The sequence below is a fragment of the Neodiprion fabricii genome, chromosome 2, assembly GCF_021155785.1.
Source record: "Neodiprion fabricii isolate iyNeoFabr1 chromosome 2, iyNeoFabr1.1, whole genome shotgun sequence".
NCBI classification, from domain to species: Eukaryota; Metazoa; Arthropoda; class Insecta; order Hymenoptera; family Diprionidae; genus Neodiprion; species Neodiprion fabricii.
Window position 1 is genome coordinate 35832817 of NC_060240.1, and position 27347 is coordinate 35860163.

The following is a 27347-nucleotide window of genomic DNA, read 5'->3' on the forward strand; positions in this document are numbered from 1 at the left end:
CAATGGATTTTAACGTTTAGTGAGATTTGATATGCACAACAATTTTTAACTGAGTTAGTTGCAAATGAGTCAGAGTACCCTTATTTTAACACCTACTCTTTGAACAGCCGTCTTATAACAAGGCCCCAGTGTTTTGTAAAATCCAAATTTAAAATGTTTCATTTTATTTGGTATCATTTACTTTTTTCAATCTTCTGATTGTGTCACTTTGATCTTCTATCATTTTTTCTTTAATTCTCAGTTCACAATGGTGATCATCCTTCATATCACTTACTTCTTTTCTCAACGTGTTACATTTTTGCGTTTCTTCAGCAAAGGAACATTTCAAATTTTCAAGCTCTACTTTAAGATCTTTCACTTTGGAGACCATTGTCTTAAATTTACATTGTTGGTCACACAGTTGGGTATCCTGAACAACATAAAAGTATAAGTTAAAGTTTCTTAAATCATTCTTCGATTATCTTTTCATATGTTTAGAAACTCTAAAGAATGTAGAAGCGGATACCTTTTCAGAAATGCATGTATCCTTTTTTTGCAATAGAATCTGTTGCTGATTACAGACCCCACTCAATTCGCATATTTGTTTCTTTTGTATTTTAACTACGTTTGTTAACTCTGTGATCATTTCCTCATATTCGTTTTTTTCTGTATTTAGAGCTTCCTCTTTCTTATGCACTGCACTTTTTATTTTATTCACCTCTTCCGAAACCTCTGCACATCTGTAAACAAATTTGATATATTATAATAACTGTTGAGTAGTTTCCTTCTCTTTTCACATTACCTATACTACATTACTATCAGTAACTGAACACTCGGAATCCTGATATATCACATAATAGCTCTTGATTATTATTTATTAATACATTATTGATTAATATGTTAAAAATATTGGTAAAAATTACTTCTTTGCTTCATTTTCAGTCATATTTTTCAATTTAAATTTCAACTCTTTGCATTCGCAAGCAAGTTTTGTGTTATCACATATTGTCTGACCCAGTTGTTTGGATAATGTAGAATTTTTCTCAGCTTCTTCAGCTAGTTTTATATTTTGTTGCTAAGGTAAAATCGCTTGATTAATCACGATTTATATTTATGCTTCACAGATCATTCAAGAATTAATTTAATAATTTACAATTGAGTTCAAGCAGTAAGTGTACTTTTAAAATTGCAATTTCAGCTGCCAAATCATTTTTACTAGTCTTTATCATATCTGAATGATCTCTGGATTGTTTTGCCAAATCCATAGCTAGGTTTCGTGATCTAACAGCCAGTTTCACTTGTTCCTCTGATTTTGCCAAAGCATCTCGCAAGCAAGCAGCTTGCTGCTCTCCGTCTGATTTCAAGCATTTCATGCTACATGTCAAGTTTTCTAATTGTTCAGCCAGCTCAGCTTTGAGTTTCTTTTCATTTTCAAGATCCTATTTATTATGATTATTTATTATAGTTGTTCGATATGTGTAGAACTTTTGCCAGCCACTGACATTTATATTATTTATAATATTGGAATGAAAAAATTGATGAAATAAATTTTCACGACTAAGCTGCAATAAATTGTCACTAAATATTGAATTCTATCACTGCAGTTAAAAAGTGTGTGGATTTTAATAAAGGTGAATGATGGACCTGTTGCAACTTGTCGATATCAAGGTTGTCAGTCGATGATTCCATCGATTTCACGTTAACTCTATCAGCAGATGATCCTCTGGATTGCGTTTCTGGACCCTTGTCTACAACATAAATATAAAATGATATATTATTCATGCAAAAGTGTTGAACGAGCTTCTTTCTCCTTTCGAGGAACACAGTACATCTTCACTGAGAACCAATTTCTGGACTTGGATGATTTATATTTGGAAAAAAATATGTGTTTACAAGAAGCTCAAGGAGTGCAAATAATTTGTTTCCTGACTAAAAATTTTACAATCCTAAAATCATTCGTTTTTTCAAACAATCTCAATGGTTTGTGTACAAGGATTATCTATATGCAATTGAATTTTATCAATTTTTGTACATTTTTAAGCATAATAAGGGAGTACTCAATCAGTATTGAAATGAATGGTAGTAGACATCCAGACAAGTGCAAGGAGTTCAACAATGTGTTGTATAGGTCAGTGAATTTCTTTTTACGTTTTAATTTTAGGTTTCCGTTGCATCTTTTTATTTATGAATGGAGATAATAGCTATACATTAGCCCGATTAACAGAAATGCCATTCCTCAAACTCTTTTGCGACTGCCTATCATTTCAATTTATCAAATTTCACATGTTAGGAGTAAATAATCAATAGATAAAATTACCTCGCAGATGTCTAGTGCAACATAAATTCATTTTTTCATATCTATAGCTTGATCCAATGGTGAAACAGCTTACGCTCTTTTAATTTAGCATCTTTGCAAAGGCACATCCTTCTCTGATAGCACGCTTTGTGTGAATTTTTTCTCAGCCATTGTTTATCTTGTAAGCTAGTGCAGGTACAGCAGGTATTTACACTTGTTGCTGCACAGCAACACGTCAATCCTTTTTTACAGGCGAGTCGTTCCATCGCTTCGAGCTGGTAGACATTGCATGGATTTCGGCACTGTTTTCCTCTGCAATTATCCCCCTGTAATTTTCGAATCAACGATATCATAAATATATTTTTGTCTTACAACGAAAGAAGTTTACTGCATGGTTGTGCAGCGGAGAATAAGTTGGCATACTGCGATATCACGTTCAGGAATATTTTCGAGCGCCGACATATCGGGACCTTGGGCTGCATGATTCATTCTCTTCAATGCTGAAGTAGTCTTTAGCTGTTTATTAAGTCGATTCAGCTGCACGATAACAGAACCTATACTCATACCAAGATTTACCCGATTTTCGAATGTGGTAATCACAACATGAGTTGCTATAGAACTTATTGACTGTCAAATTCGCGAGTATACATATTTTAGACACTGTTAGAAGTTATCAGTCATCAAATGAAATTTAACACAGTCAGCTACTTTTCGATATTGTAATATTTAAAGGCAGAGGTTTGTTGAGCGATAAATGTGATATCTGGTTCAAAACCGGACTGACATTTCATTAGCAGATGTTTGTTTCATCTGCAAAACGATTTATTTGATAGTGTTTTTAACAAAGTCGTGAACGGAAACGAAGCTATAAAAACAATGAAGGTGCCTGAATGGCATAAAAAATAATGGGGTATGGGAATTCGTCATGTGGGATATGAGGTGTGCAAGCAACGGATGTTGCGGTCTGAGCAAAGGCACCCAGTCTGATGGCCTAATATCAGATACCTCCACCGAAGAATTAACATCCAGCAGTTCGACGGAAAATTTGAAGGATGACAAAATCTCTAAAAAACTCCATGGTAAAAGAATAGAAAACTTGCAGACATCAGTCATCCAAAATAATCATTTACAAGTATAAATGTCATTTTTTACCAGCAAAGCAATCCAAAGCAGCAATCAATGAATTCCAAAACTCGACTGACTTGATGATACAAGCATCAACCAGTTTGCATCGAACTCAAACTCAATATCAATTGTATATCCAATGGGGAGTTTTGCTAAGTTTCGGAGTCCTGTTGTGGGTTGCACTATGGGTGACTGATATATTTAACCCAAACCCATTCTTAAAGGAGGGTAAGCATTGTAGAGCTAGTATTACGTAGTTTTCGTAATGCCATCCTTTGTTCCTTTTATGTCTTCAATAACTTCGTTTCATCAACTGGTGACTCTGCAGAATGTATAGTTTCAATTTCTCCTGATCCTATTCAAAGGTTGGCTTGCAGACGTAGCAACAGCAAAAAAAGTAACTTTGAAAACTGGAATCGTGAAGAAACCAGCTCCGCCTGTATGGTGGTTCCAGAATTTGTGGAATCATACTTTGAACTCATTGATTTCTGTAACCACTTTGGACAGTGCTGTCTTTCTGACTTGCATTACAATTTTGGTTTACCTTGAATCTCACACAAGAAATAATTGGCGAGGAACTCTTGTAAGACTTTACTGCAAGTGAGTTGAAATAGCTCGCATACTATTTACTTGAAAAAGTTAATTTCTTTCGTCAAAACTGTTTGAAAATTTCTCAAGTTCGTTACCACAAAGCATTTTCTATTTGAGGATATTTTGTGAATCTTTTCTGGTTATTAAAATTTCAAGTTACAGCTATTCATCGAGAAATAAATGTTTCTCAAATTCTTGTTCTTTACATTAAATGTAGCTAACTTTTAGTACGGAATATTTTTAATCGCATATGGTTATTATACTCATAGTGGATTTTATCGAAATTTATTACACAGCAGGGCAGAACAAGGTGAAACTGATAGGAGCAGTTTCCACTCGAACATTTCACAAGAAGATGTAAGATCAAAAGAAGCAGATTTCCTAAGTCATGATGATGATTTATCGCAATTTAGTCATGGCGATGTTAGAAATCTAAACCAACATAATAATATTAGAGGAAAGTCAGAAATGGGTGAGAAAAGTACGCAGTGCTTGAGGCAGGAAGAAACTTCGACGACTGAAAATCGAGTATTGAAGTCTGTGAAAGACTCACGTAACTGGAACAATACAAGAAGACGATTAATTCAGATGAACGATTGTAAAAATTGCTGTAATTTGTCGCAAACAAGTAGCCAATTGTCCGAAGACATAGTCAAAAGGCAGCTGGTTTTTAAGAAACCCAGCTGGACGTGCGTGTCTTCTGTGACGAAAAACGATCAAAGGAAATCAAATTTGGAACAGCCTAGTTTGTCCTGTTCAATATTTAATAAAAGTACAAGCTTTATGTCAGAAAAAGTCGAGACCTGGTTCGAACTAAAGAATTCAGATCAGGCTGAGAAAGTGATGCATACTTTTGATGCAGAGCTAGAAGAATTCTTCAAAACTCGAAACAGTCCATCACCTCTTTCTTTTGGAGAAGCAACACAAGATCTGCAGCAGTATAACAGTAATAGCATCGGTTGTGAATGCGACAAGCAAGCAAGGAGTATAATTTTAAACGTCGCTTACAACGGAGGCATTGTCAGTTCCTCGCCAGCATTTCGAAGGTTTTTAGTAAATCTGGCTAAAGACAGACTTTCTGAATCGTATTAATGAACATAAAGATTCAATATTTTGACTTCTTCAAAGTATCTAATTACTGTCAATTTTGATATTACATTTACGTTCTACTTTTGAAAACATGTTCACATTTGTAAAGCTTATTTAATGTCGATCACACCGCTATCGAATTTACGATTGCAATGAAAAAAATTGATCCCATTTTTATATTTTTGACCTTTTTTATTTTATAAAATATCAATTCAACTAAATGTGTCGCAGTTTCATCGTAAAATATCTTATGATAGAATTATTCATGTTAAATCACTGGGTTTGCATAAGTGATAATACAAAATAATGTACAAGTAGGTATTATCGTTATGTATAAGAATATTTTACAATCAGTCGGAGTTTTAAAAATGCCATTCAACTTTTATATAGAACTAGTAAGTGCAGCTCGCGTACGTCTAACACTTCCAGTTTTACAATTGTTGACATTGCTAGCAAATCTCAAAGAGTTGAGGGTTTCATTGAAGCACTCATCTAACGGGGAAATATTCAATAACATTAATGTTTTTGAGTTTCCACCAAGCGAGGGCATCAATAGATGAGTTAATTTAGAGTTTCGATATGGCACATGATCTTGTTTTTTTAACAACGCTAAAATTACATTTCCCAAATTAGCTAGGGACTTGTTGATGTTTTTGGTTTCAGTCGTTCTTGCAATTTCATCATTTCGTAATCTTTCTGAACCAGCCAAATCAACCAAGTTCAATGTACCGGTACAAACCTCGTTCCTCACTTTGTGAGTTCCGATGAGTCGTATTCTTGCCACCGAGTGTGACCGTGAAGATCTAATGAAATGGCACAAATTAATAATTTTTTAAAACAAAACATGCAATCATTTAAGTGCAACTTTTAAATTCAATTACTTAAATGTGCCTACTGAATAAAAATTACGATATAGTAATGTAGAACAAGTATAGATGCTGACCTTTCATTGGAATGTGTAGCCGCTACTGCACGGTTCTTTTGCGCTAATCTCAAGCAGTCTTCTAATTCTGCAGGACTATTTACTTTTACAATTCGGAGATTAGTTACATAAATATCTGTGCCTTTCGAATCCGTCATGCGAATTTCGTGAGTTTTAGGATGGTCGTCTAATAAGTCTACGATATGTTCATTGTATATCTCCAAGAAGCTAGCTTCTACAACGTATTCCCATCCAAGAATCTCAAATTGTTTCTTTTCCTCAAAGATGTGTTTGACCTGAAAGTAATGTAATAGCGTTTCAATTGGGAATTATTTATTGCAATTAATTCAGATTAGAAATACATACTGTTCTCGGTATCATCCCTTCACAATCATCACTTGGGTAGCCTTCCATAGTGTAAGTTTTGCCAGACCCAGTCTGACCATAAGCAAAAACACAAACATTATATCCTTCAAGTGCGGACTGTACTAGCAGCGCGAGCTCCTCAAATACGGTAGCTTGGCTTGTGTTGGGAGGAAATACTTTATCAAATGTAAATTCCTGCCGAGTACCGCGGGGTCGACCACCGCAGGTTGAAGCTTCCGTGATTTCAGATTTACCAATCTCAATGGTACACTCGTCCGTAAATACCATAGAGCACGTTCTAAACAGTAAAATATAAAATATTAATATGATTCCTGGTGTAAGAAAGCGTTAAATTAAAGGTAATGGTCCTACAAAATAAAATATCAATTTATTTTTTGTCACTCCAAAATTCAAAACAATATTTTTCACTGTCGTTATAAGTATCACAAACTAGACCCATTTTTAATATATTGATTCTCATATGTTCAATAAGCAACAAAACTATATCTGTTTCCTATTGAGACCTGTAACATACCCTTTGGTAATTTCCTTTTCGATACGAGGCCGTACTCTGCAGAAGACTCGAATATTTCCTTTCATTTCTTGAATTGTATTATGCAATTGTCTTCGATCTTTATCCATCAAGTGAACCAAGCTTTGAAGCTCATCATTTTTTTGAGTTAATTTGGCAATAGCATTTTTATGCAATTGGTTCTCAGCTTTGAAGTCATCAAGTTTTTGCGTTGCTTTGAGCAACTCAATTGCTTGGATTTCTGACTTTTCCTGATAAGTCTGTAGGCTTGCTTTTGCAAGCGATAAATCTTCTTTCAAGGCTACATGCTCTTTGCCTAGGTCATTAATATCATTCTGCAAATCCGTATTTTTATTCTGTAAGACAGCCACTTCTAGGGTCAATCTTGAACTCTCCAATTCATACTTTTCTGCTTTCAACCTGTCTTTTTCTTCTTGTACTCGTAAACACTCAATTTGAGATTTCAGCTCAATGTTCTGTTGTGCGATCGACTTGTGCTTTTCTTTTACAATACCCAATTCATTGCTAGCTTCCTCTAACCGTCCTTTCAAATCCCATTTAGGTCTTTGCTTGGTTACAGCTTTCGTGACTTCTGAGTTATTAGTTTTATTTGTAGTCGTAACAGTAGTATTTCTCATTACTTTTGACGTCGTGATTGGTTTTGGCGCAGGTTTGATATTTGGTCTTTTATTTTCACTTGGTTCATTTGCAGTTCCAGGTCTCTTGATGGCAACTTTTGTGGTACCTGTACTTCTTGTGATTACTCCATGTGTTTTTGCTCTGACTAAGACATGTTTTTGGGGCACTATTATTTCTGCTTTTATTTGCCCTGGAATATTATGCGTGCTTTTGTACTTTTTCGAATTCTGTGTGTCATTCTTAAGATTTTCATCTGATAGTGCTTTTACTAAATTCTTGTTTCTTTGAGAATGACCATTTACACTCTCTTCAGTATTTACATTCACAGTGTTAAGCCCCTTTCTTAACACTACCTTTGGCTTAGGTAATCGTGATTCCATCTACAAACATTCGGATAGGGATATCATTATTTTAAATAAACTTTGCAAATAACTAGTAAAGATGTGTTGATTTGGAAGGAATAGGAAAACTAGCTCAGCATAAAATTACGAATTGAACGATGTGTAACTGTAACTTGAAGCAAATCTTACCGATAATTTTGCTTTAGGTTAAATTTTATTTTTATCAGTAACAAATCAGATTGTCTCATTGAAAACGTGATTTTATAGGCGTCTGTCGCATCAAAGCGTTGACTCGTGCTAGAGTTGTTTTTACTGAACGAGTAACGTTTGATTAATTATCGCCGAATCCTTGCTGCTTATTGCATTATAATTTAAACTAAAATTACACCGACAACTCGCAAGGTATCTATAACATATCCATAACGAACATATCCAAAGTTCGCTGCCTCAAATTTATTCAAATACATGACATGAAGTTAACAAACCTTTCTGCATGCGATCCACTAAAAATATTAGGCACCAAATTCACAAGACGCTGCCAGTTATTCAGAGTATTATTCTATTCGTGCGAATATCATTCGAAAAGTGCGTGCCAGCAAGAAAGGATGATCACAGTACCTTTGTATGCATACGAAGCTAATATTATCAATTAAAAATTGCAAGAAAACTTAGCGTCGTAGACAGCCTATGATCAAAGATGTCTAACGTGAGTACGGAACGCGAGTACCGGACTTCAAATATCGGTTACGAGATTCAAACTTGTTTTTATATATATACTTATCCTAAATCCCTTTATTGAACCAATGAAAAACGGGCAAGTCTCACCCAGCCTATCAGAAAATTTTCGAATTTTCGATTCGATGCATTTTAAAAATCCAATAAAGAAGCGTATAAAACTACTAAAACTCTGTTATTGAACAATTTTATGACAATTTTCGGAATACAGTTAGTCAAACATGAATCAGTACTTTTTTTCGCGAAAATTTCATTCAGATTGATTGAAATAACTGAGAGACTTAAAAATCTCTGGTCATATGCAGCCACAATAAAGAATGATCGCGTCAGTATATCGTATGTAATAAATTTCTGATCGAAGTTATTCAACGAATAAAATAATAAGTTTGAAATCTCACTGATGCATTTTTCATTATTTATTTGATACCGTTGCCGATTAGCGCGATTAGTTAAATCAAGACTTCAGCAGTCACGGATGTTGAATTTCTATTATGGCATACGTCAGGCTCGTATACCTTTTCTTCTAGTCCCCACACTTACCGTTGGAGCCACGTAAAAATTCATCAATTCTAACCTCGAAGTGATGGGAGATTGGAATTGTGAATATTTTCCGATTTAATATTAATAACAGACGTAATAATGGACATGGATGAAGTTGCGAAACTGGAGCATTTGTCTCTTGTTTCAAAAATATGCACAGAATTAGAGAACCATTTAGGCTTAAATGATAAGGATTTGGGTAATACAACGACGCTTAACCTAACCTAACGTCAGAAACAAGCGTTCAGTGCAATGATTAATTCCAGTTTATTTATTTAACGTTTCAGCTGAATTTATTGTTGACCTGGCAGAAAAGAATAACAGTTTGGAGTCGTTCAAAAAAGTTCTCATCGAAAATGGGGCAGAATTCTCGGTAAGTTGGAAAATTGTATTCAAAATACCAGCATATGATGTTATTTGTTTGATAATTTATTTCTCTTTTATGTACACGTGCTGTTGACCGTTATTTGCCAAATTCAGGACTCCTTCATGGCAAATCTTCTCAGGATTATACAACACATGAAACCGTCGAAACAGTTGAATGAAAAATCTCACGGTTCAAACCACAGACAGGATGACTTGTCGCTAAAGTTCCCCGGCCTGGCTATACCAAACGAGCATAAGAAACTCCAGCCTATCAAAGAGGAGAAGGATGAAGATGTGGTTAATGACACCATGGCTGCGCTAGAAGCCCTCGCTCCTTCAGGTTCAAAAACTCAACCCAATTCAAAAAAAGACCAAGAGGGACCTGTAGTTGAAGCCCCTAATGACAAAAAAGATAAAGATAGAGATAGGAGAAAAAACAGATCGATAGATCGCAAGCGGGACAGATCAACATCACGTAATCGTAGAGATAGAAAACACAGATCACGATCACGTGATCGGTCTAGATCCAGAGATAGAAATCGGAATCGAAGACGTCATGGGTCAAGAGATCGAAAGAGGTCTAGATCAAGAGACGCACGTTCAAGATCCAGAAACAGACGTTCCAGATCACGTGATCGCAAGAACTATAAACGCAACAAACGGCATGAAACTGACCGCTCAAGATCACGTTCTGTAGAAGAACTTGCAGTTGATCCCGAAGTCGGAAAAATTTATACTGGAAAAGTTGCAAATATTGTTCAGTTTGGGTGTTTCGTGCAACTAGAAGGTTTAAAGCGCAGATGGGAGGGTTTGGTTCATATTTCACAACTTCGGCGTGAAGGTCGTGTTGCCAGTGCCAGTGACATTGTTTCAAGAGGCCAAAAAGTTTTGGTCAAAGTACTGAGTGTAGCTGCTCAAAAGGTGAGGAACATTTCTCACTATGCAAATCTAGAATGCATGTTCCAAGGGGAACAGTACAGTTTAATGGCATGATATAAAAAGCATATTCAAAGTGCTGTTACCATACATTGATGAATCCTGCAGCAGTCTGTCTGCACTAGGATGTACAAATTTTAGGAATGAAAAAACGGTTTAATCAATTCGTTTATCAGGTTTCTCTAAGCATGAAAGATGTTGACCAAGAGACTGGACGGGACTTAAATCCAGTTGTGAGCATTTCCAAGGCAGACGAGGATGAAAAACATTTACGAAATCCTGACAGACCAACATCTTTGCTAGAACTGCAAGGACATTTAGATGAGGACGAAACATATTCCAGGAAACGTGTGCAAAGATTATCCTCCCCTGAAAAATGGGAAATAAAACAAATGATGTCAGCAGCTTGTATCGAGAGGTATGCTTCAAATAAATACAACATCATGTTCTAACACTTGATTTATGCAATTATATATTCATTGTTTCATTTTTACTTTCATATGGTAGGAGTGAACTTCCAGAATTCGATATTGAGACTGGAATCTTGCCTCGTGAAGATGATGAAGAAGAAGATGTTGAAATTGAATTGGTAGAAGAGGAACCACCATTTTTACATGGGCATGGTAGAGCTCTTGGTGATTTGAGTCCTGTTCGGATTGTAAAGAATCCTGATGGATCGTTGGCACAGGCTGCTATGATGCAAAGCGCTCTGGCAAAAGAGAGACGAGAACAGAAAATGCTGCAAAGAGAGCAAGAAATGGATTCGATACCTGCAGGACTCAACAAAAATTGGATTGATCCTTTACCTGATGGTAAAACTATAACTTTCAGTGAATTTTAGTTTAAATATTTGCTTTTAGTTCAAAATTACTTACACTTGGCACAAATTATATTTTTTAAACGAAATGGTATTATGACTCGAAAACATATTAATTTGGTTATTTCAGCGGAAAGTCGGACTTTGGCTGCAAACATGCGTGGCATAGGATTACAGACACAAGACCTCCCCGAATGGAAAAAACACGTCATTGGTGGTAAAAAATCGTCATTTGGTAAGAAAACCAACTTAACACTGTTGGAACAGAGACAGAGCTTACCAATTTACAAGCTCAGAGACGAACTGGTGAAAGCAGTAACAGATAATCAAATTCTTATCGTCATTGGCGAAACTGGATCTGGTAAAACAACACAAATCACTCAATATCTTGCGGAAGCTGGTTTCACATCACGAGGTAAAATAGGATGCACGCAGCCGAGAAGAGTAGCGGCAATGTCTGTTGCTAAAAGAGTTGCCGAGGAATTTGGTTGTAGATTAGGACAGGAAGTCGGATATACAATACGTTTTGAAGACTGCACTAGCCCTGAAACCAGCATAAAGTATGTTTGAAGATTCTGTATGTTTCTTACATTTGAAAACTTATTTAAAATGCGAAATTTCACCTCATTTTATTGTAATATAGGTACATGACAGATGGTATGTTACTCCGAGAGTGCCTCATGGACCTTGATTTGAAAATGTATTCTGTTATAATGTTGGACGAGGCACATGAGCGTACTATCCACACAGACGTACTCTTTGGTTTATTGAAACAAGCTGTAGGTCGACGGCCAGATTTGAAGCTCATCGTCACTAGTGCTACTCTCGATGCTGTTAAGTTTTCACAATACTTCTTTGAAGCACCGATATTTACAATTCCTGGGCGGACATTTCCTGTTGAAGTAAGATTAAATCGTCAATAATTTTGAAATAAAAATTACAATAGCATTGACCAATGTAGTTTTCGATAGATTGAATTAAATTTTTCATTGAGTACTCCGAATTCATCACAAATCTTAATATGTAATTTGAACATATCTTTATTATCGATTTTTAGGTGATGTACACAAAAGAACCAGAGACAGATTATTTAGATGCTGCTTTAATAACTGTGATGCAGATTCACTTACGCGAACCGCCTGGGGATGTTTTGTTATTTTTAACTGGGCAGGAAGAAATTGATACTGCTTGTGAAATTTTATATGAAAGAATGAAATCTCTGGGCCCAGATGTGCCAGAGTTGATCATTTTACCAGTTTACTCTGCACTACCCTCCGAAATGCAAACAAGAATATTTGAACCTGCCCCACCTGGATCCAGAAAAGTTGTTATAGCGACAAATATTGCGGAAACGAGCCTCACGATCGATGGTATATACTACGTCGTTGATCCGGGTTTTGTTAAGCAAAAAGTATATAATTCTAAGACTGGAATGGACAGTCTTATTGTCACGCCCATTAGTCAAGCAGCTGCTAAACAGAGAGCTGGCAGAGCTGGGAGGACCGGTCCTGGAAAATGTTATAGATTATACACAGAAAGAGCTTACAGGTAACGAACATCATTTTATTGTAGTTTTAGTGAGTTTTCAATTAAAAATATGGTTTTTCCTTGTAACTGAGAATTGTCTTTCCAACTTTTTTACGTTTTCCTTAGCAAAATATTGAATGTTGACAAAGTTTTGGCAATAGATTGTAACTATCTATTCTGTGTAGGGATGAAATGTTGCCAACACCAGTGCCCGAAATTCAGCGAACGAATTTAGCAACGACAGTTTTACAGTTAAAAACCATGGGAATTAATGATCTCTTACACTTTGACTTCATGGATGCCCCACCTGTTGAATCTTTGATTATGGCATTAGAATCCTTGCACAGCTTGAGTGCTCTAGACAATGAAGGGTTATTGACAAGACTGGGAAGGCGGATGGCTGAATTTCCACTAGAACCGAATTTATCCAAAATGCTAATTATGAGCGTCCACTTGCAATGCTCAGACGAAATTCTTACCATTGTCAGCATGCTTTCAGTACAGAACGTTTTCTACAGGTAAAATCAGTTATTCGGAATATATGTCTATTTTCCGATTCTTCTGATATTATAACTTACGAGTATGTATATTCATACGTTTGGAAATTAAATACTTTTTTTCTGATTTCTAGACCAAAAGATAAACAAGCACTTGCAGACCAAAAGAAGGCAAAGTTCAACCAGGCAGAAGGCGATCATTTGACATTATTAGCAGTGTACAATTCCTGGCGAAATAATAAATTCAGTAATGCTTGGTGCTACGAAAATTTCGTACAAATAAGGACTCTGAAAAGAGCTCAAGATGTTCGCAAACAGCTGCTAGGTATAATGGACAGGTAAGTAATAAATATTTTACTTATATTTACAAGCAACTGTTAAAATGTCTGAAAAATTGAGCAAAAAATATTTGCAGTACAATTTCATTGTTTATTACCATTTTCTAGGCACAAATTGGATGTGGTGTCTGCTGCAAAAAATACAGTGAGAGTACAAAAAACTGTATGTTCTGGATTCTTCAGAAACGCGGCGAAAAAAGATCCTCAAGAAGGATACAGAACACTAGTTGATAGTCAAGTTGTTTACATTCATCCAAGTAGCGCGTTATTCAATCGGCAACCTGAATGGGTACATAGTATTGATATTAAATGCTCTTGAACTCATCATTATTGTAAGAAATAGATAGCCAAAAATTGATTTACTTATATTCCAGGTGATTTACCACGAACTTGTCCAAACGACAAAAGAATATATGCGAGAGGTTACGACGATTGATCCGAAGTGGCTGGTCGAATTTGCACCGGCATTTTTCAAATTCAGTGATCCTACGAAATTGAGTAAATTCAAGAAGAATCAACGATTAGAACCATTATACAACAAATACGAAGAACCTAATGCATGGCGTATATCCAGAGTTCGACGGCGTAGAAATTAGACTGAATATTCATATCTTGAAGCTATCAAGCATACACATTATGTTCTCATCTTGAAATGTTACCATTGCTGCAATAAACCACAAACGGTTTGTCTCCATTGCTTGGTTAGTATTATATAAAAATTTCTTAGTTGCTATTAACACCATTTGACGAAGCGAAAAACTGCTTCCAACATTATGTCACTGTAATGTAGAACAATTATTTAATTCTTAATGTAAATTTACGACCACGTATTGCAGATGAAGTTAACTTTGTGAGAAACACAACGGATTGGGACATGTTGATTCAAATAATGGGAAGAGTATAAAACTTTCAAGTCATTCTCAATTTTTGTGATAAATTGATGGTATCCAATCAGCCCTGGATAATTTTATGTACAGGACACATAAGAAAATATGTGTCATTACCAGGATAAGATTATACATGGACAAATCAAAATAAATTTACCTATTGTGTATGTGTTGTATAAATATTATACCGTTCAATATTTTTACTTATGATTTAATTGTACATTCTTGCACAAATCAACAATAATCTTGGCCACATAATGGTGTGCCCTGTGAGAGGGATGTCAAATGGTGCGGAAGAAAGTCATCAGAAATACATTAGAAGCACACGAAATAAGCCAAGTACGTAACATTTGAGTCCATCTTTGCACGCTTTGAAATTAACAATTTACTGCTAGCTATTAGTACTTGCCTAAAATGTGATTGTGATAGACGGTGTTACTGACAAAAAAATTGCAACATTAAAAAGTCTCGAATATGAAAGTGAAGAACGTAAACGGTTCTCAGTAACAGAACATCTTATTAAAAACAACTGCACACCAAAGGTAAGAATGAATCAAGTAAGTAACTTTCATTGTAGCATCTGGTTGAAGAAACAAAGAATGTACCGAAATCAGTACATTTTTCAAGTTGTCGGACTTCGCCAGACGGATAACAATTTTGATGAGTCGTTGCACTTTAATATACAGCAATTTATAAAGGTGCTGTCTAATGATTTGAACTGTTATTGTAATTTTTAAATTCAGAGACTTGGAGCGATAAAATTGGTGACGAAAGATATGGTAGTGTTACAGTTTATTAAGATTTAAGAAAAGTGAAGTCTTTTACAGATACGTCATACCATAAAATGCAAATAGCGAGAATACTCATATATTGGAAATACAAAAATTCACAGCACAACACTAAATTGGTGAATAATGTAAAAAAAAAAGTTGATAGCTTATTCGCGTTTACATACATTTCGCTAACACTAACACATTAATTATTATGCACGTAATCTATTTTTATTTTCGACATATAAACTTTACGGCTTATTGTTAGATGACTATATTCTTACGCATGAACTTCGTATATCATACCTCCAACTTGGTTAAATATCTAAGTAATTGTCGCAATAATAATTGTTATAACTATAATAATAATAATACTCAGGGACAATAGAATTGTTTGGTTCAAGCATGGGGATTGAATTTTATTGTGACAATCATTGTCAATAATCTCTCAAGTAAAGAAAATAATCTTTGTATACAGCAGAACACTGAAGGGGTTGCATGTTAGGAAATGATTTAAAAAAAATTTGTGCTGAAAATTGTGACCATGAACTACCAGCACTACTATCCCAATTACTAAATAATGATATCGTAATGGAAAAATCTGGCAATAATATAATTTTGAACCCTAAAAATATTTGTCTGGGCTGTACACTGTGAGATACGTCGTTTAACATCCACATCAGGTTAATTACGTACATCGGTAGAAGAGTTATAGGTCAACGTCATTTTGGCAACTCAGGGTTAAAATTAACTAGTCTTCAAACTTGAAACAGTTTAGAGATGATGTTTGTTTACTTTTTTTTCTAGAAGTACTATACACATAGTACATCATTCCTCAAGTGATTGCAGTATAAACGTTACGTTACGTAACGATAGTAGCGACTATATGTGACATCATAAAATATTCCCCAATTCGTACATTGCCAATTAGGTACAAGTCAGATAATAATTTATATTGGTTCACAGTTTGGTTAATACATGTTCAAGTATTACAGTATCGCTTGTGTCGTTTATCAATGAAATGTAAAGAATAAATATAGTATCAGTCAAATATTGAATGAGCATTTAAAGTGGCATGAGTCGGCTTAAATACATGCAAGCAAATAAATTGCGATTGGGAACATAAGTATTTCAATCTGTGTTATGTGAACAACAAATGCATAACGCTGCCTACTCAGACATGGAGAAAAACTAATTAAGACATCTTGGGACGCGTCAGATAGCTGCATATAAGTTTAATAGGTTTTTGCATCCTTCCGTTATGTCTGAGGCCTGGTAGAAGAAGGAGACTGTTTACTAGAAATTTAGAAAACACACGAGACAATTAGATACATAAACGGAATTATGTGAAATGTTAATCTTCTCGTATTTTGGAAATACATGAAAGACTTTTGAGTAGATATCGAAGATAGACGATAGAATATAACTCTTTCAAGTAACAAATAGATGTATAATAAGTGAAATGATACATACCTATGACATACATCAGGAACAAATTGTTGACTGTGTTTCCAATCAATGCAAATCCAAGCAGTACAGCTGTTATTACTCCATAGTACTGTGAAGAACAATAAAGATATTATGCTACTTCAAACATATGTGACTTTGTAGTGTCGAAGTAATTCGTTTTACATACCATGTTGGCATGATTAGTACGTGCCCATAATGCTGTTCTCCATATACTTTGCAACTGAGTTATAGCATGAGATAATCTTTGGCAGATTTCATCTAGTTTACGTTCTTTTTGTCCTGTCCAACTATTTGTGGAGCAAAATGTCGAAATCAATATTGGTCCCAGATAATCGCTTAATGCCATTATTAATAGACCTACAGAAATGACTGTAAGTATGGCAGGCTCCATGAACCACATCAACCTTAAACAAGTTATAAAAAAAAATTGTATTTAAAATTTTTCTTATTCAAGTTTATGTTTTACAATTTGATCACGCTGGTTTAAAAATTGAACTTATTAAGTGAAGTTTTCGAATTTTTAGGTTCACGAGTGTACAATGATCCCACACGAAGGTGATGTGAAGTTTGCTCACTTTCGTTTGAACAATTGTAATACTAAAATTCAACCTCTTAATAGCGAGACAATCAGTGGTTTTCTAACTTCTTGCACATTTATATTTAACCGAATTAATTCAACTTCAGGAAGTAAGTGGATTTAAAAACAAGAGATAAATGATATTAACTATTCTGTTAAGTTAAAATAGCCTGCAAAATTTTCTGTGAAAACATCGAAGCAATGATCGGCGATTTGGAAGCAGTTTGACAATGAATAAATTCTTATTGCAGAACAGAAATAAACTGACAGATGAAATTTGCAGATGCAAAGTGCTGACATAATGAGAAAACATCATTATTCAATTAAACTTGTTCCTACTTACTGAGGGATTTTTAAAATGAACACATTGTTCATATAAGGTTTGTAAGCTTACAGAAAAGTAGAAGTTGTGAGACCAAGAATGAGACCTGGATGCCAGGACTGTTCCCAGAGGAGTATTGAATTCAAGGGTAGAATAACCTCTCGCCAACACTCCATGCGTCGCTTCAGTTGTTTCATTTGTTTGTCCTAAAAACATTTTCATGCATTCACGGTTCGTAACTAGAATTACATACGTGAGGTATACATGGTTCTAGAATTGCTCTTGATTGATTTTTTGTGGAGGGTACCCCACAAAGCATATACGCGCAACAGTACATTAATTACCTGCAGGTACTTTTCGCTTGAAAGAATAAATAAAATCCTACGCATACAAGCAATTCCTTAGAGAGTATCAAAACTCTGATAAACTCACCTTTTCGGCGGCTGGCGTATCTGGCATGTTATTTTACGTTTCTAATATTATTTGCAGGGTTTGAACAGTTCACGAACGTAAATCAAATAACAGGAGTATTTGTGCGACAAACAAATATGTGTGTGTTGCGTGTGATCTGAACGGAAGTTAACTCTTCATTAATACACCGGAGTCAAAGAAATCTTTACATTCATACAGTAAGTTTTGTATTTCGTCACTCAATTTTCCTGTAATTTCTCTAATAATTTAGACATTTCATATGAGTTTTCACTTTTTTTCAATTCGTCAACCTATAATCGCTTTAACAGACCTACCCTCGCTTTTGAAACATACCGATGTAGTACGTACAATGTAATTGGTTGATTTTAACAGATCCAACCAATGGCGTAACGGTATATATTGTTTATTAACAAGTATGAATTGATTACGGGTAATGTACTTCGAATAGCGATCAAGTTTTCTATTTTCATCAATATACTTACGTCGCCGAGTTGTTTAATGATTAATATCCTAGAAATCAAGTATAAAAAGGGGTTAAGCGAATAATTGATTCAATATGTATTATTTATTTATTACACGTCTTATTCTTATTTCTAATTATCCTCGTAAGGAGCATGTGCGTCTACGCAGGATACCGGGTTAATTAAGGGCCGTTTGCGGTAGTGTTGCGGCAGTTCCACCCATTGCTTGGATATAACCGTTGACTTAAATTATTTCAGTTAACGATGTAACGGATGTGGATATACGGGTTACCTGCTGAGAAATGGCTGCGATGCAGTATATCTGTATATTATCACGTCGCTCAAAGGTGGCGGCAGGTCTGCAGAAGTCTGTAATTGGATGGAATCCGTGTAGCGATTATATACACGACGGCAATACATGTTAACGGGCACTGGATTGGTCGAGAATTCAAAATGTTGGTTATTGCAGGCGATGCCGCACTGATGGTGCTGATGTTGTGACGTTAGACGTTTCATTCTGGTAATACTGGTTAATTGCTGGTGTCCCGAGGTTCCACTTGCGAATTTCCGTAAAAATTTTACTGATATGGCTACGATGAGTTCGGTGAGTACCAACAGAAAATTAATTTCCAACCGAGTAGCCAAATTAAATATGTTGGAAACGACTTGATTGTTTACATTTCGTTACTACTGCCCAGATCTGAGATCAGGTGGAATGGCTTTTTTTAATTACAATTTCTGTCGAACCCTCGGCATTCGTTTCAGATATCAAACGTTGAGAATCTTTCACCACAAATAATACGCCGTGTAGTCAAGGAGATGAGCGATCTTTCCACTCAACCTCCAGAAGGGATCAGAGTCATTATAAATGAAGAAGATGTTACAGACATTCAGGCTGTCATTGAGGGGCCAGGTGAGTTGGATTTTACTCACAATCTCGAATATTTTTAACCTAATTCCCAATAACATTGACCTCAATCCTTACGGTAAATGATACGTGAGAAATTTTTCGTTGTTCTGTTCATTACGGTAGATTTTGTGGTTTTGGCGTAACATGGTCCTCTGTCTCTACCTTTCTACACTGCTTTCACCTTAACTGTATCTTTATGTAAGTGGCAATGCCTAATAGGTACACAGCTTCGTATGATTATAATTGAAAAGATTATTAGATGTCCATAATTGATTAGTATTATTGAGAAATTTTTTTTCAATATACCAATACTTCAGAAACATTCACCTAAATGCATCCATAGGTATACATGAATCGAAGTGTTTTACAGGTACATACTTCGTTTTTCACATGTTATAATAGTTTTATAACATACATTCTGCAGAGCAGAAATTTAGTCGAACATCAAATTACCATTCCCTTTTGTAACAGTTTCGTTAGAATAATACATTATTTGTGACATATTGAAATTAACGGTTGGAACTCAAAGAATGTGGTCTAATATGTACTTGTCGAGTAAATATTACACATATTCATATTTTTGTATTACAGCCGGTACTCCTTATGCTGGTGGTTTCTTCAGAGTAAAACTTGCTTTGGGAAAAGATTTTCCACAGGGACCGCCGAAAGCATTTTTTTTAACAAAAATTTTTCATCCCAACGTCGCTAAAAATGGAGAAATATGCGTTAACACTTTGAAGAAGGATTGGAAATCAGATCTCGGAATACAGCACATATTGCTGGTATGAAAGTACACAATATATGTAATTTTAGAATAATTTTGAATGTCTTCTCTAGTGATTCTGAGGAAAATTTATCATATTAACAAATATCTCAAGATCTATGTCTCGAAATATGTCTCAGACTGCAAATTTCAAACTGAAAAAAGTACACTGTAATCAGAAATGTGTACTAACTTTTAACTCAAGAATACCATTTTACATCATATGTTCTAGTAGTGATAAATGGATCAATCATTGACTTCTTTATAGATTTAGTGAGATCAAGTTTAATTTTATATACAAAATTGATAATTATGTTTTGTTGTACTTACGAAAGGTTTTGTTTCCAAAAATGTTTGCATCATGAATTTGTGCAATATTGCACACTCAATATAATGAGCAAACTATCGTACTTTTGAGGTCACGATAAATTGTTGAAGATTGTGACTCCATAGCATTACACACTAACAAAATAGAGTCTTACTTAGCAGTGAGTCAAAACTTGACCCAACACGTAAATTTGGATGGATTCATTTTCAGACAGTAAAATGTCTATTGATAGTCCCCAATGCTGAATCAGCTTTGAATGAAGAGGCAGGTAAATTACTTTTAGAAAGATATGATGATTATTCGGAACGAGCTAAAATGATGACCGAAATCCATGCACAGGTAAGTTATCTTCACCGTTTCAGCCAGTATTGTTTTAGCATCAGTGTAAAAGTCATTGCAATATTAATCTCGAAATTGAGGATTTACCAAAATTAGAATTTGTCTGTTATCGAATCAGTTGATCAACCTCCCTTACTGGCATCATTTTATCTTTAAAATAGATGTATTGTATTGTTTCAAATATAAGTCTTCCTTGAATGTAAGTTAACTCTTGATTTTAAGATTTTACTTCATTAATTTTTCTATAAAAATGCCTGTAAAGTCAATCAATTTTTTTCCATTTCCAGCATCAAAAACTTTGATTTTATTTCACAAGAATATGGAAAAAATAATCTAAAATTTCTAAACCAAAATAGCGTCGGTTCCATGATGCATTGTGAAGGGATAAGTTAATCTTCAAATCGACTTTAAAGATAGCATGTAGTCATTATTTACAAAACTATTTTCATACTTAACAAAAACCAAATTAAGTCACTTTCGTATTATTAAACACATCAGTGATCTATATAATTCATGAATTTTTCTAAAACAGGGTGGTGGAAAAGGAGCCAAGGCTGGTCTCGAAAGTTCCGCTTCCACCAACGCGGGTGGCCCTCTACCCAAAAAGCACGCCGGGGATAAAAAACTTGCTGCGGAAAAGAAAAAAATCTTAAAAGATAAAAAAAGAACACTCAAACGGTTATGAAAGAATAGTAATAATAATTGAACCCCCCGTTTTTGATCATTTAAAACTCTGGCGTGGATAAGATGTCTTATACATTGTACACAGTAACTTCATATTATTAAAAATTTATTACATAGAGATGACTGACCTTGTTATTAAGTAATTAGAAAGAATTTAAATATCCATAAGAGATAAAATGAAAATATAAACTCTGGCTGAGAGTCTAAGTGAGGAAATGCTAAACTTCTGTTCAATTGTACGACATAATTATCTACAAGTGCAAAAATAATTTAGGCAATACCATCTGGTCGTTCATACATGTACGATCTTTGGGCTAAGAAATATTTTTACATACAATATGTACAGAATCTAACATAGTATGATATGATGTTCTAGATTATTTAAATTAGATATAAGCTTGTATCTTCAGAATCTTACCTATTACATATTATCACGTGATTCCAAAGTTTATGTTACACATATACATGTGCATCGTCATCGAACAGATCAGTCCTCTATTAGGCAATTTTGTATACAAAATTATGTACCCTTTTTTTCGTTTTTCTATCAATTGCAAAAATTTATTATTGTGTATATCATATAACTGTTAAATTTATTTCATTCTTAAAAGAGAAAACTCTATTGAAGCGTAGTAATAATCATGTGATTTGTAATAAAAATGTCTTTATGAAAAAATTATGATTTTCTAAAAAGTGAAGCAAGTAATCTGAAAAAGATTGGAACCGTTTTGAGGAATATATTTGTACGCAAGTATTGAGATGGAAAAATTTGATGAAAAATTAATATTTTCGATAGATAAAGTGTTGGTCAAGAAGTTCTCCATAGTTCCAAGATAGATTGATGCATTTCTTGATCAAATTCAGTGAAATCAATACGGATTGTTTGTGCTTGAAATTATTTGCTTGAATGAAGCCACTGTGTGTAAAAGCGATTTCAATGTCACAAGTAGACTTTGTGAAAATATATAACATAGCTTGGTAATTCTAATTGTGCTTCAAAATTTGAACAAAGGAATAAAATGTGCTTGAATCGTTAGCATAATTTATATCGTAATACTTCTGTTCCAAATACACGTCAGTTAAGTAGCACTAACGCAATTTTTTATACAGATATTCACAATGCACCAAAATTGACGGAAAAATACCAATGACGTGTTTAGCTTTCTTGACAAAAAAATTGTTCATCGACAGATGCATTTATCACTTATAAATTCAGGATTAGCTATTACTCTTTGTAATGCTACACGGTATGAGACGGGGATGATGTTGAATAAACAACGAGGTATGAGTTGTATTTTTTTTTTTTTCTATTTATTTAAATCGACTTTAGAGTCTTTCGTTGATCAGTCTTGCATTATGAGAGTCAAAGGAGTGTATTGGAGATACACGTCGACACCCAGTAATATCAGGCCATTATTGAGAAAGAAATTAGTTACTGATGACCTGACTGAATTATATGTTCACAGCCTTAACACATCGCAGCTCAATTATTTGCGGTGGTTTTTTCCCCTCATATTTTTTTCTTCTCAAAATCTTGCATATGTCATTATTTGATAACGACAATAGTTCACTATGGTGAAAAAAACTCATCATCATCTTGGATACAATTACAAATGATTACAAGCATTTTAAACGTTATAATGTTGTGTGTATTGTATAATTTCGTTATCGACACTGTTAAGACGTTTCTATAACAATTACCCACTTTATTGTAAATGTGCTACACTTAAAATCTGCGTAATTTGATTATTATTAAAGAGGATGATGATAATACGAACGCCACTTACATAAGGCTAAAGTTATTTTTACAGTGTTGCCTTCAACTTATATTTATTAAGGGCTATAAGCACATGACGTACTTTGATAAATAACAACTTTTGAAGGAGAATTTGAGTGTATTTTTCAGTTTATGATCACACACGCACGGTATTACATACAAAATTCATACAGCCTTTATATTATGTCACAACTTTGTATTCTTTCCCATGTCTGATGGACATTTTTTTTACCTCGGATGCCAAAAATCACGGTACGATTTTACTCTGCAGCTTTTTCATATTGCATTTGAGTTGTTATTAGGTATCTAAACTCTATGAGTAGTAGAACGTCAAACATAATTAAAAAATACTCATTCCGAGACAATCAAAAAAAAAATCTTTTTCTTTACTCTCACGTATTAATTTCATGATTATTAACTTATTTGGAAATAAGAGATTGTTACGTTCTTCAATTAATAAAAGAACCGTTAAATGAGAAAGAAGATATATGTAGTAGAATTTTATGCTATCTTATGTTACTTCACTTCCTTAACGTATGCTTCTAATTCTGCATCCAACTCTTCTGCAGTTGGAGTTTTGGCTGGCGTCCGTCCACCTCCTCTAGTTCCACCACGTCGACCACCGGTTCCACGACCTAATGAAAACAAACATCCATCCAATTAGACGTAATAAACTCGCAAGTGGGTAAGTATTAATGATATAAAAAATATTCGCTACACTAACATTACGGGATCTTCTGGGAAACTTAAATTCTAATGCATCAACTACTTTGAGATAATTGGTAGACGAGTAACAAGTAAACAGTAAATTACCTCGGTTGGAACTAGCTCCACGAGCTCCTCTGAAGCGCGGTTGGGCTCTTTGTACGAAGCTACCACCACTGAGTCTACTTCCTCGGATAGATGAGGTTACTGGAAGTTCTGAAGTTGCTACTTGAATATTCATCTCTCGACCTGTTGACCGAATAGTCAGTATTAAGTAGTTATTTTGCGTAGCATGGGCGTGAACTGAGTGTTGTTTGGTAAGACAGATGTTATCAGCACAGACGATTCGATGGTCGTCGACATACCGAAAGTATGATGTGCCACAAACGTTAGATGGACCGAGTAGCAATTTACACTCGAGCTCCATACGATATTTTTTACAGTGCAACATGAAAATTTTTTATACTGCAGTTCTGAAGTCAGCAGTGTAAAGTACCATTCTACAGTTTGAAAACAGTCCTCAAAATGCGAATTTTTCATGCATGTGTCATAAAAACTGTATTAATACTTTACTACAAAGAATTTATCCTCCACTATTACTTTTGCATTAGTGAAAATCGCACAATATTTTGACTGTATAGTAATTGAACTTGAAATATTAAAAGGAAAAAAAAACTTACCATCAAGAGGCACGCCATTGTACTGTTTCATTGCTTTAATGGCATCTGCTCTTCTTTCAAATATAACATCTGCTGAGCCAAGCGATCGACCAGATCTGTCATAGTGTACAGCAGCTGATTTCAATGGGCCAAACTCACTGAATAATTCCTAGTTGTCATTTAAGATGAAAAAAAATTCAATTAATTATTAAAGTACTGTCAAAAAATTTCGTTTACATGTTTTCAACTAGAGATCTACTTAAAAGTTATTTGAATTTTCAGAAAACTTGAACTCCCAAATTAAGTATTAGAATTAGATTTTAATGAATATCACCATCTATAAAATTAGAGACATGTTCTTGATAAGAAACTAAAAGTTGTTGAACAGACTGGAAAATATTAGATATATATTGCATTAATATTTTACCTGAATATCTGAATCGGACACCCCAAAATCTAAATTCGAAACAAGTAGTTTGGTTGTGCCTGTACCACCAACTGCACCTCGTCCAACTTTCTTCACTCCATCAAACATGTCATGTTTCCAAGCACTGTTCACATCTCCCTAAAATTAACACACAATCCAATCTCATTATGATGAACGAGAGGTTCAATAGTCTTAAATTAAATAAAGTTCGAATATATTCAATTCATTCTAAATAGACCTTCACGAGACTTGTGTGTTTCTGTGTGTTATCAGGTTAAACAGAACAATTTCATACATGTAATTTAACAGTTGAACATACAGACTTATTGAAGCTTATGAATATCATTTACTTTACTTGTTCTTTACAATTACTTGTATATTTTCTAACACAAAAAACAGAAAACTATGTAATCGTGATGTTTATTCAATTGGGTGAAAACATTCCGACTGACAAATTCATCGTAGTAGCATTTATCAACTCATCTTATGGATTTCTTTTTGATGTAAACAAAAATATATTGTGGATAATAGTGGTATCTTATAAGAGAAAGAAAAAAATTAAAAGAAGATTAGAAGCACACAAGTGAACGAGGTCAAACTACAACCATCTGTAAAATAACTGGTTAAAGTAAACTATTTGCATTTTAAACATATATAATAGATTGTTCATGTTTGACCATGAATGAAATATTTGTAGAATTTTACAAAAAAAAAACCATTAATGTATGCTTCTTTTTAGACTACCCAAAAACAAATTGGAAACCAGTATAGACACTGCAGTATCAAGATTATTTTATTCGTATTATTCACAAACGATGGAATTATGCCAATGAAGTAATACAAGAAAGTTACACCGTGGGAGAACTATCAAAAAGTGAAACGCATTTTCTAACTGAAAAGGTCAAACGTGAAAATTTTATTGATACCACGTTTAATCAGGCGCCCTCATTAAAATGGCGCAATTTAGAATTTTTTGGTATTGGGAGTGTAGCGTTCCTGCATTTTGCAGTTCCTAATTTTGTTTTTAATAACGTAATTGTAATTTTGGAAACGATGAATGAAGTATGGAAAAGTGAGATTCAAAAAAGAAATAAAACAAATTGACGTGATATAATATCCGCAATAAGAACACAACCGCATGTGTGCAGTTCCGAAATTAGCGGTCATACATGCATTGATACACACAGGCGAATGATGCCCGATGAGTGTTTGTAGAAAAAAGCAACTTCGTCTCGGATATAAATTTATGAAAAACTTGGAATATCTGGAATGATCTGAGTATGAGCATGGAAAATTAATAATTACCCGGGTGTATGGAACGGCTGAGCGGCCAATTCCTCCTCGGCTTCGGCCGCGCATCACTCCACCGCCGGCTCGCGACGCACCTCGGATACCACGTCTCGGCGAAGCTGTTCCGCGTCCACGACGTCCGCTGCCCCGGGTTCTTCCACCTTTGTTCTGCTTGATAATGTCATCCAGACTCATTTCTATTTTGTCTACCATCTTCATTTGTACGTAATAAATTCTTTGCTTTAACAGTGGACTCGTACGCACAAAACCAACCTCACCCCGTTATGTCAAAGATGGCGATCAAGACCGCGAAGACTGTCGAAAACTACTACGAGCTTTTACGAGCGACGCGTCTACACAACTGCAGGGACGTTCGTAAACTGATCAACCGTAGACGTCCGCCCGGCTTTTTACCAGATTGGTTAGCTTTCTAACTCTGCCGCTAGAGGGCCAGGTATGCCCCCCCACTCCTCTATAAATATTTTGCGTAAAATGAAAATATAATAATGTGTTTTAGTTCCGAATAACACTATCAAAATTTTCGGAATTTTTCATTTGCGTTAACTGAAGGTATATAAATACTGATAGCCTTGTGGGAATTTTTGTAATCGAAAATGAACGAGATTAATTTATCGTCAAGTAACGCCATCTGCGCTCTTCCCTGCACGCGCAACTGAAGCCGGCAAGCTGTCGGTACGTAAAGGCGACAAAAACCGAATGACTTACCGCGTGTACCCAAATAATGCAGAATTAAATATTATTTTCCTATGGAATGACGAACAGGAACAGACTGAAATCCTTATATGACCCCGTAAGGACGCCGTATACTTTTCAACTATGCAAATTCATTTTAGCCAAATTCAGCAATTTTATTCCAACTCCATCAGATAGACAAAAATAATGTTATCTA

At 34.8% G+C, this 27347-nt stretch overlaps 7 protein-coding genes across 8 annotated transcripts; 3 read left to right on the forward strand and 4 right to left on the reverse strand.

Annotated features, from left to right (window-relative positions):
- Positions 1–163: 163 nt before the first annotated feature.
- On the reverse strand, positions 164–2403 carry LOC124175633 (leucine-rich repeat and coiled-coil domain-containing protein 1-like). Its single transcript, XM_046556032.1, has 6 exons — positions 2370–2403; positions 1624–1727; positions 1158–1418; positions 903–1054; positions 506–719; positions 164–409 (listed from the first exon to the last, which is right to left on the reverse strand). Exons 1-6 carry the CDS (start codon positions 2401–2403, stop codon positions 164–166), a joined length of 1011 nt encoding a protein of 336 aa, XP_046411988.1.
- On the forward strand, positions 1895–4665 carry LOC124175634. The gene is made up of 6 exons (XM_046556033.1): positions 1895–2107; positions 3109–3354; positions 3431–3628; positions 3766–4000; positions 4288–4519; positions 4624–4665. Exons 2-6 carry the CDS (start codon positions 3201–3203, stop codon positions 4663–4665), a joined length of 861 nt encoding a protein of 286 aa, XP_046411989.1. The 5' UTR covers positions 1895–2107; positions 3109–3200.
- Positions 4666–5249: 584 nt separating this feature from the next.
- Positions 5250–8617, reverse strand: LOC124175994 (carboxy-terminal kinesin 2). The gene is made up of 5 exons (XM_046556746.1): positions 8366–8617; positions 6904–7919; positions 6369–6666; positions 6024–6298; positions 5250–5883 (listed from the first exon to the last, which is right to left on the reverse strand). The coding sequence occupies exons 2-5, from the start codon at positions 7917–7919 to the stop codon at positions 5463–5465; spliced, it is 2010 nt and encodes a 669-aa protein (XP_046412702.1). The 5' UTR covers positions 8366–8617; the 3' UTR covers positions 5250–5462.
- A 530-nt stretch (positions 8618–9147) lies between these two features.
- On the forward strand, positions 9148–14703 carry LOC124175993 (ATP-dependent RNA helicase DHX8). Of its 2 annotated transcripts, XR_006869284.1 has the most exons (13): positions 9148–9354; positions 9443–9528; positions 9636–10442; positions 10634–10875; positions 10965–11269; positions 11405–11834; positions 11918–12176; positions 12332–12822; positions 12987–13319; positions 13433–13636; positions 13745–13925; positions 14011–14337; positions 14473–14703. XR_006869284.1 is itself a non-coding variant. In XM_046556744.1 (12 exons), exons 1-12 carry the CDS (start codon positions 9255–9257, stop codon positions 14230–14232), a joined length of 3660 nt encoding a protein of 1219 aa, XP_046412700.1. In that variant the 5' UTR covers positions 9148–9254; the 3' UTR covers positions 14233–14703. The 2 variants fall into 2 exon arrangements, 1 of the variants encoding a protein (XP_046412700.1); XM_046556744.1 differs by having other exon boundaries at positions 14011–14703.
- Positions 14704–15298: 595 nt separating this feature from the next.
- Positions 15299–18379, reverse strand: LOC124175999 (ADP-ribosylation factor-like protein 6-interacting protein 1). Its single transcript, XM_046556751.1, has 5 exons — positions 18095–18379; positions 17735–17868; positions 16930–17167; positions 16767–16851; positions 15299–16589 (listed from the first exon to the last, which is right to left on the reverse strand). The coding sequence occupies exons 1-5, from the start codon at positions 18119–18121 to the stop codon at positions 16489–16491; spliced, it is 585 nt and encodes a 194-aa protein (XP_046412707.1). The 5' UTR covers positions 18122–18379; the 3' UTR covers positions 15299–16488.
- Positions 18380–18958: 579 nt separating this feature from the next.
- On the forward strand, positions 18959–23716 carry LOC124175998 (ubiquitin-conjugating enzyme E2 S). The gene is made up of 5 exons (XM_046556750.1): positions 18959–19159; positions 19321–19468; positions 20057–20247; positions 20767–20895; positions 21428–23716. The coding sequence occupies exons 1-5, from the start codon at positions 19142–19144 to the stop codon at positions 21578–21580; spliced, it is 639 nt and encodes a 212-aa protein (XP_046412706.1). The 5' UTR covers positions 18959–19141; the 3' UTR covers positions 21581–23716.
- LOC124175997 (THO complex subunit 4) lies at positions 23455–26823 on the reverse strand. The gene is made up of 5 exons (XM_046556749.1): positions 26453–26823; positions 25148–25285; positions 24742–24889; positions 24170–24310; positions 23455–23991 (listed from the first exon to the last, which is right to left on the reverse strand). Exons 1-5 carry the CDS (start codon positions 26654–26656, stop codon positions 23873–23875), a joined length of 750 nt encoding a protein of 249 aa, XP_046412705.1. The 5' UTR covers positions 26657–26823; the 3' UTR covers positions 23455–23872.
- Between the last annotated feature and the right edge of the window lie 524 nt (positions 26824–27347).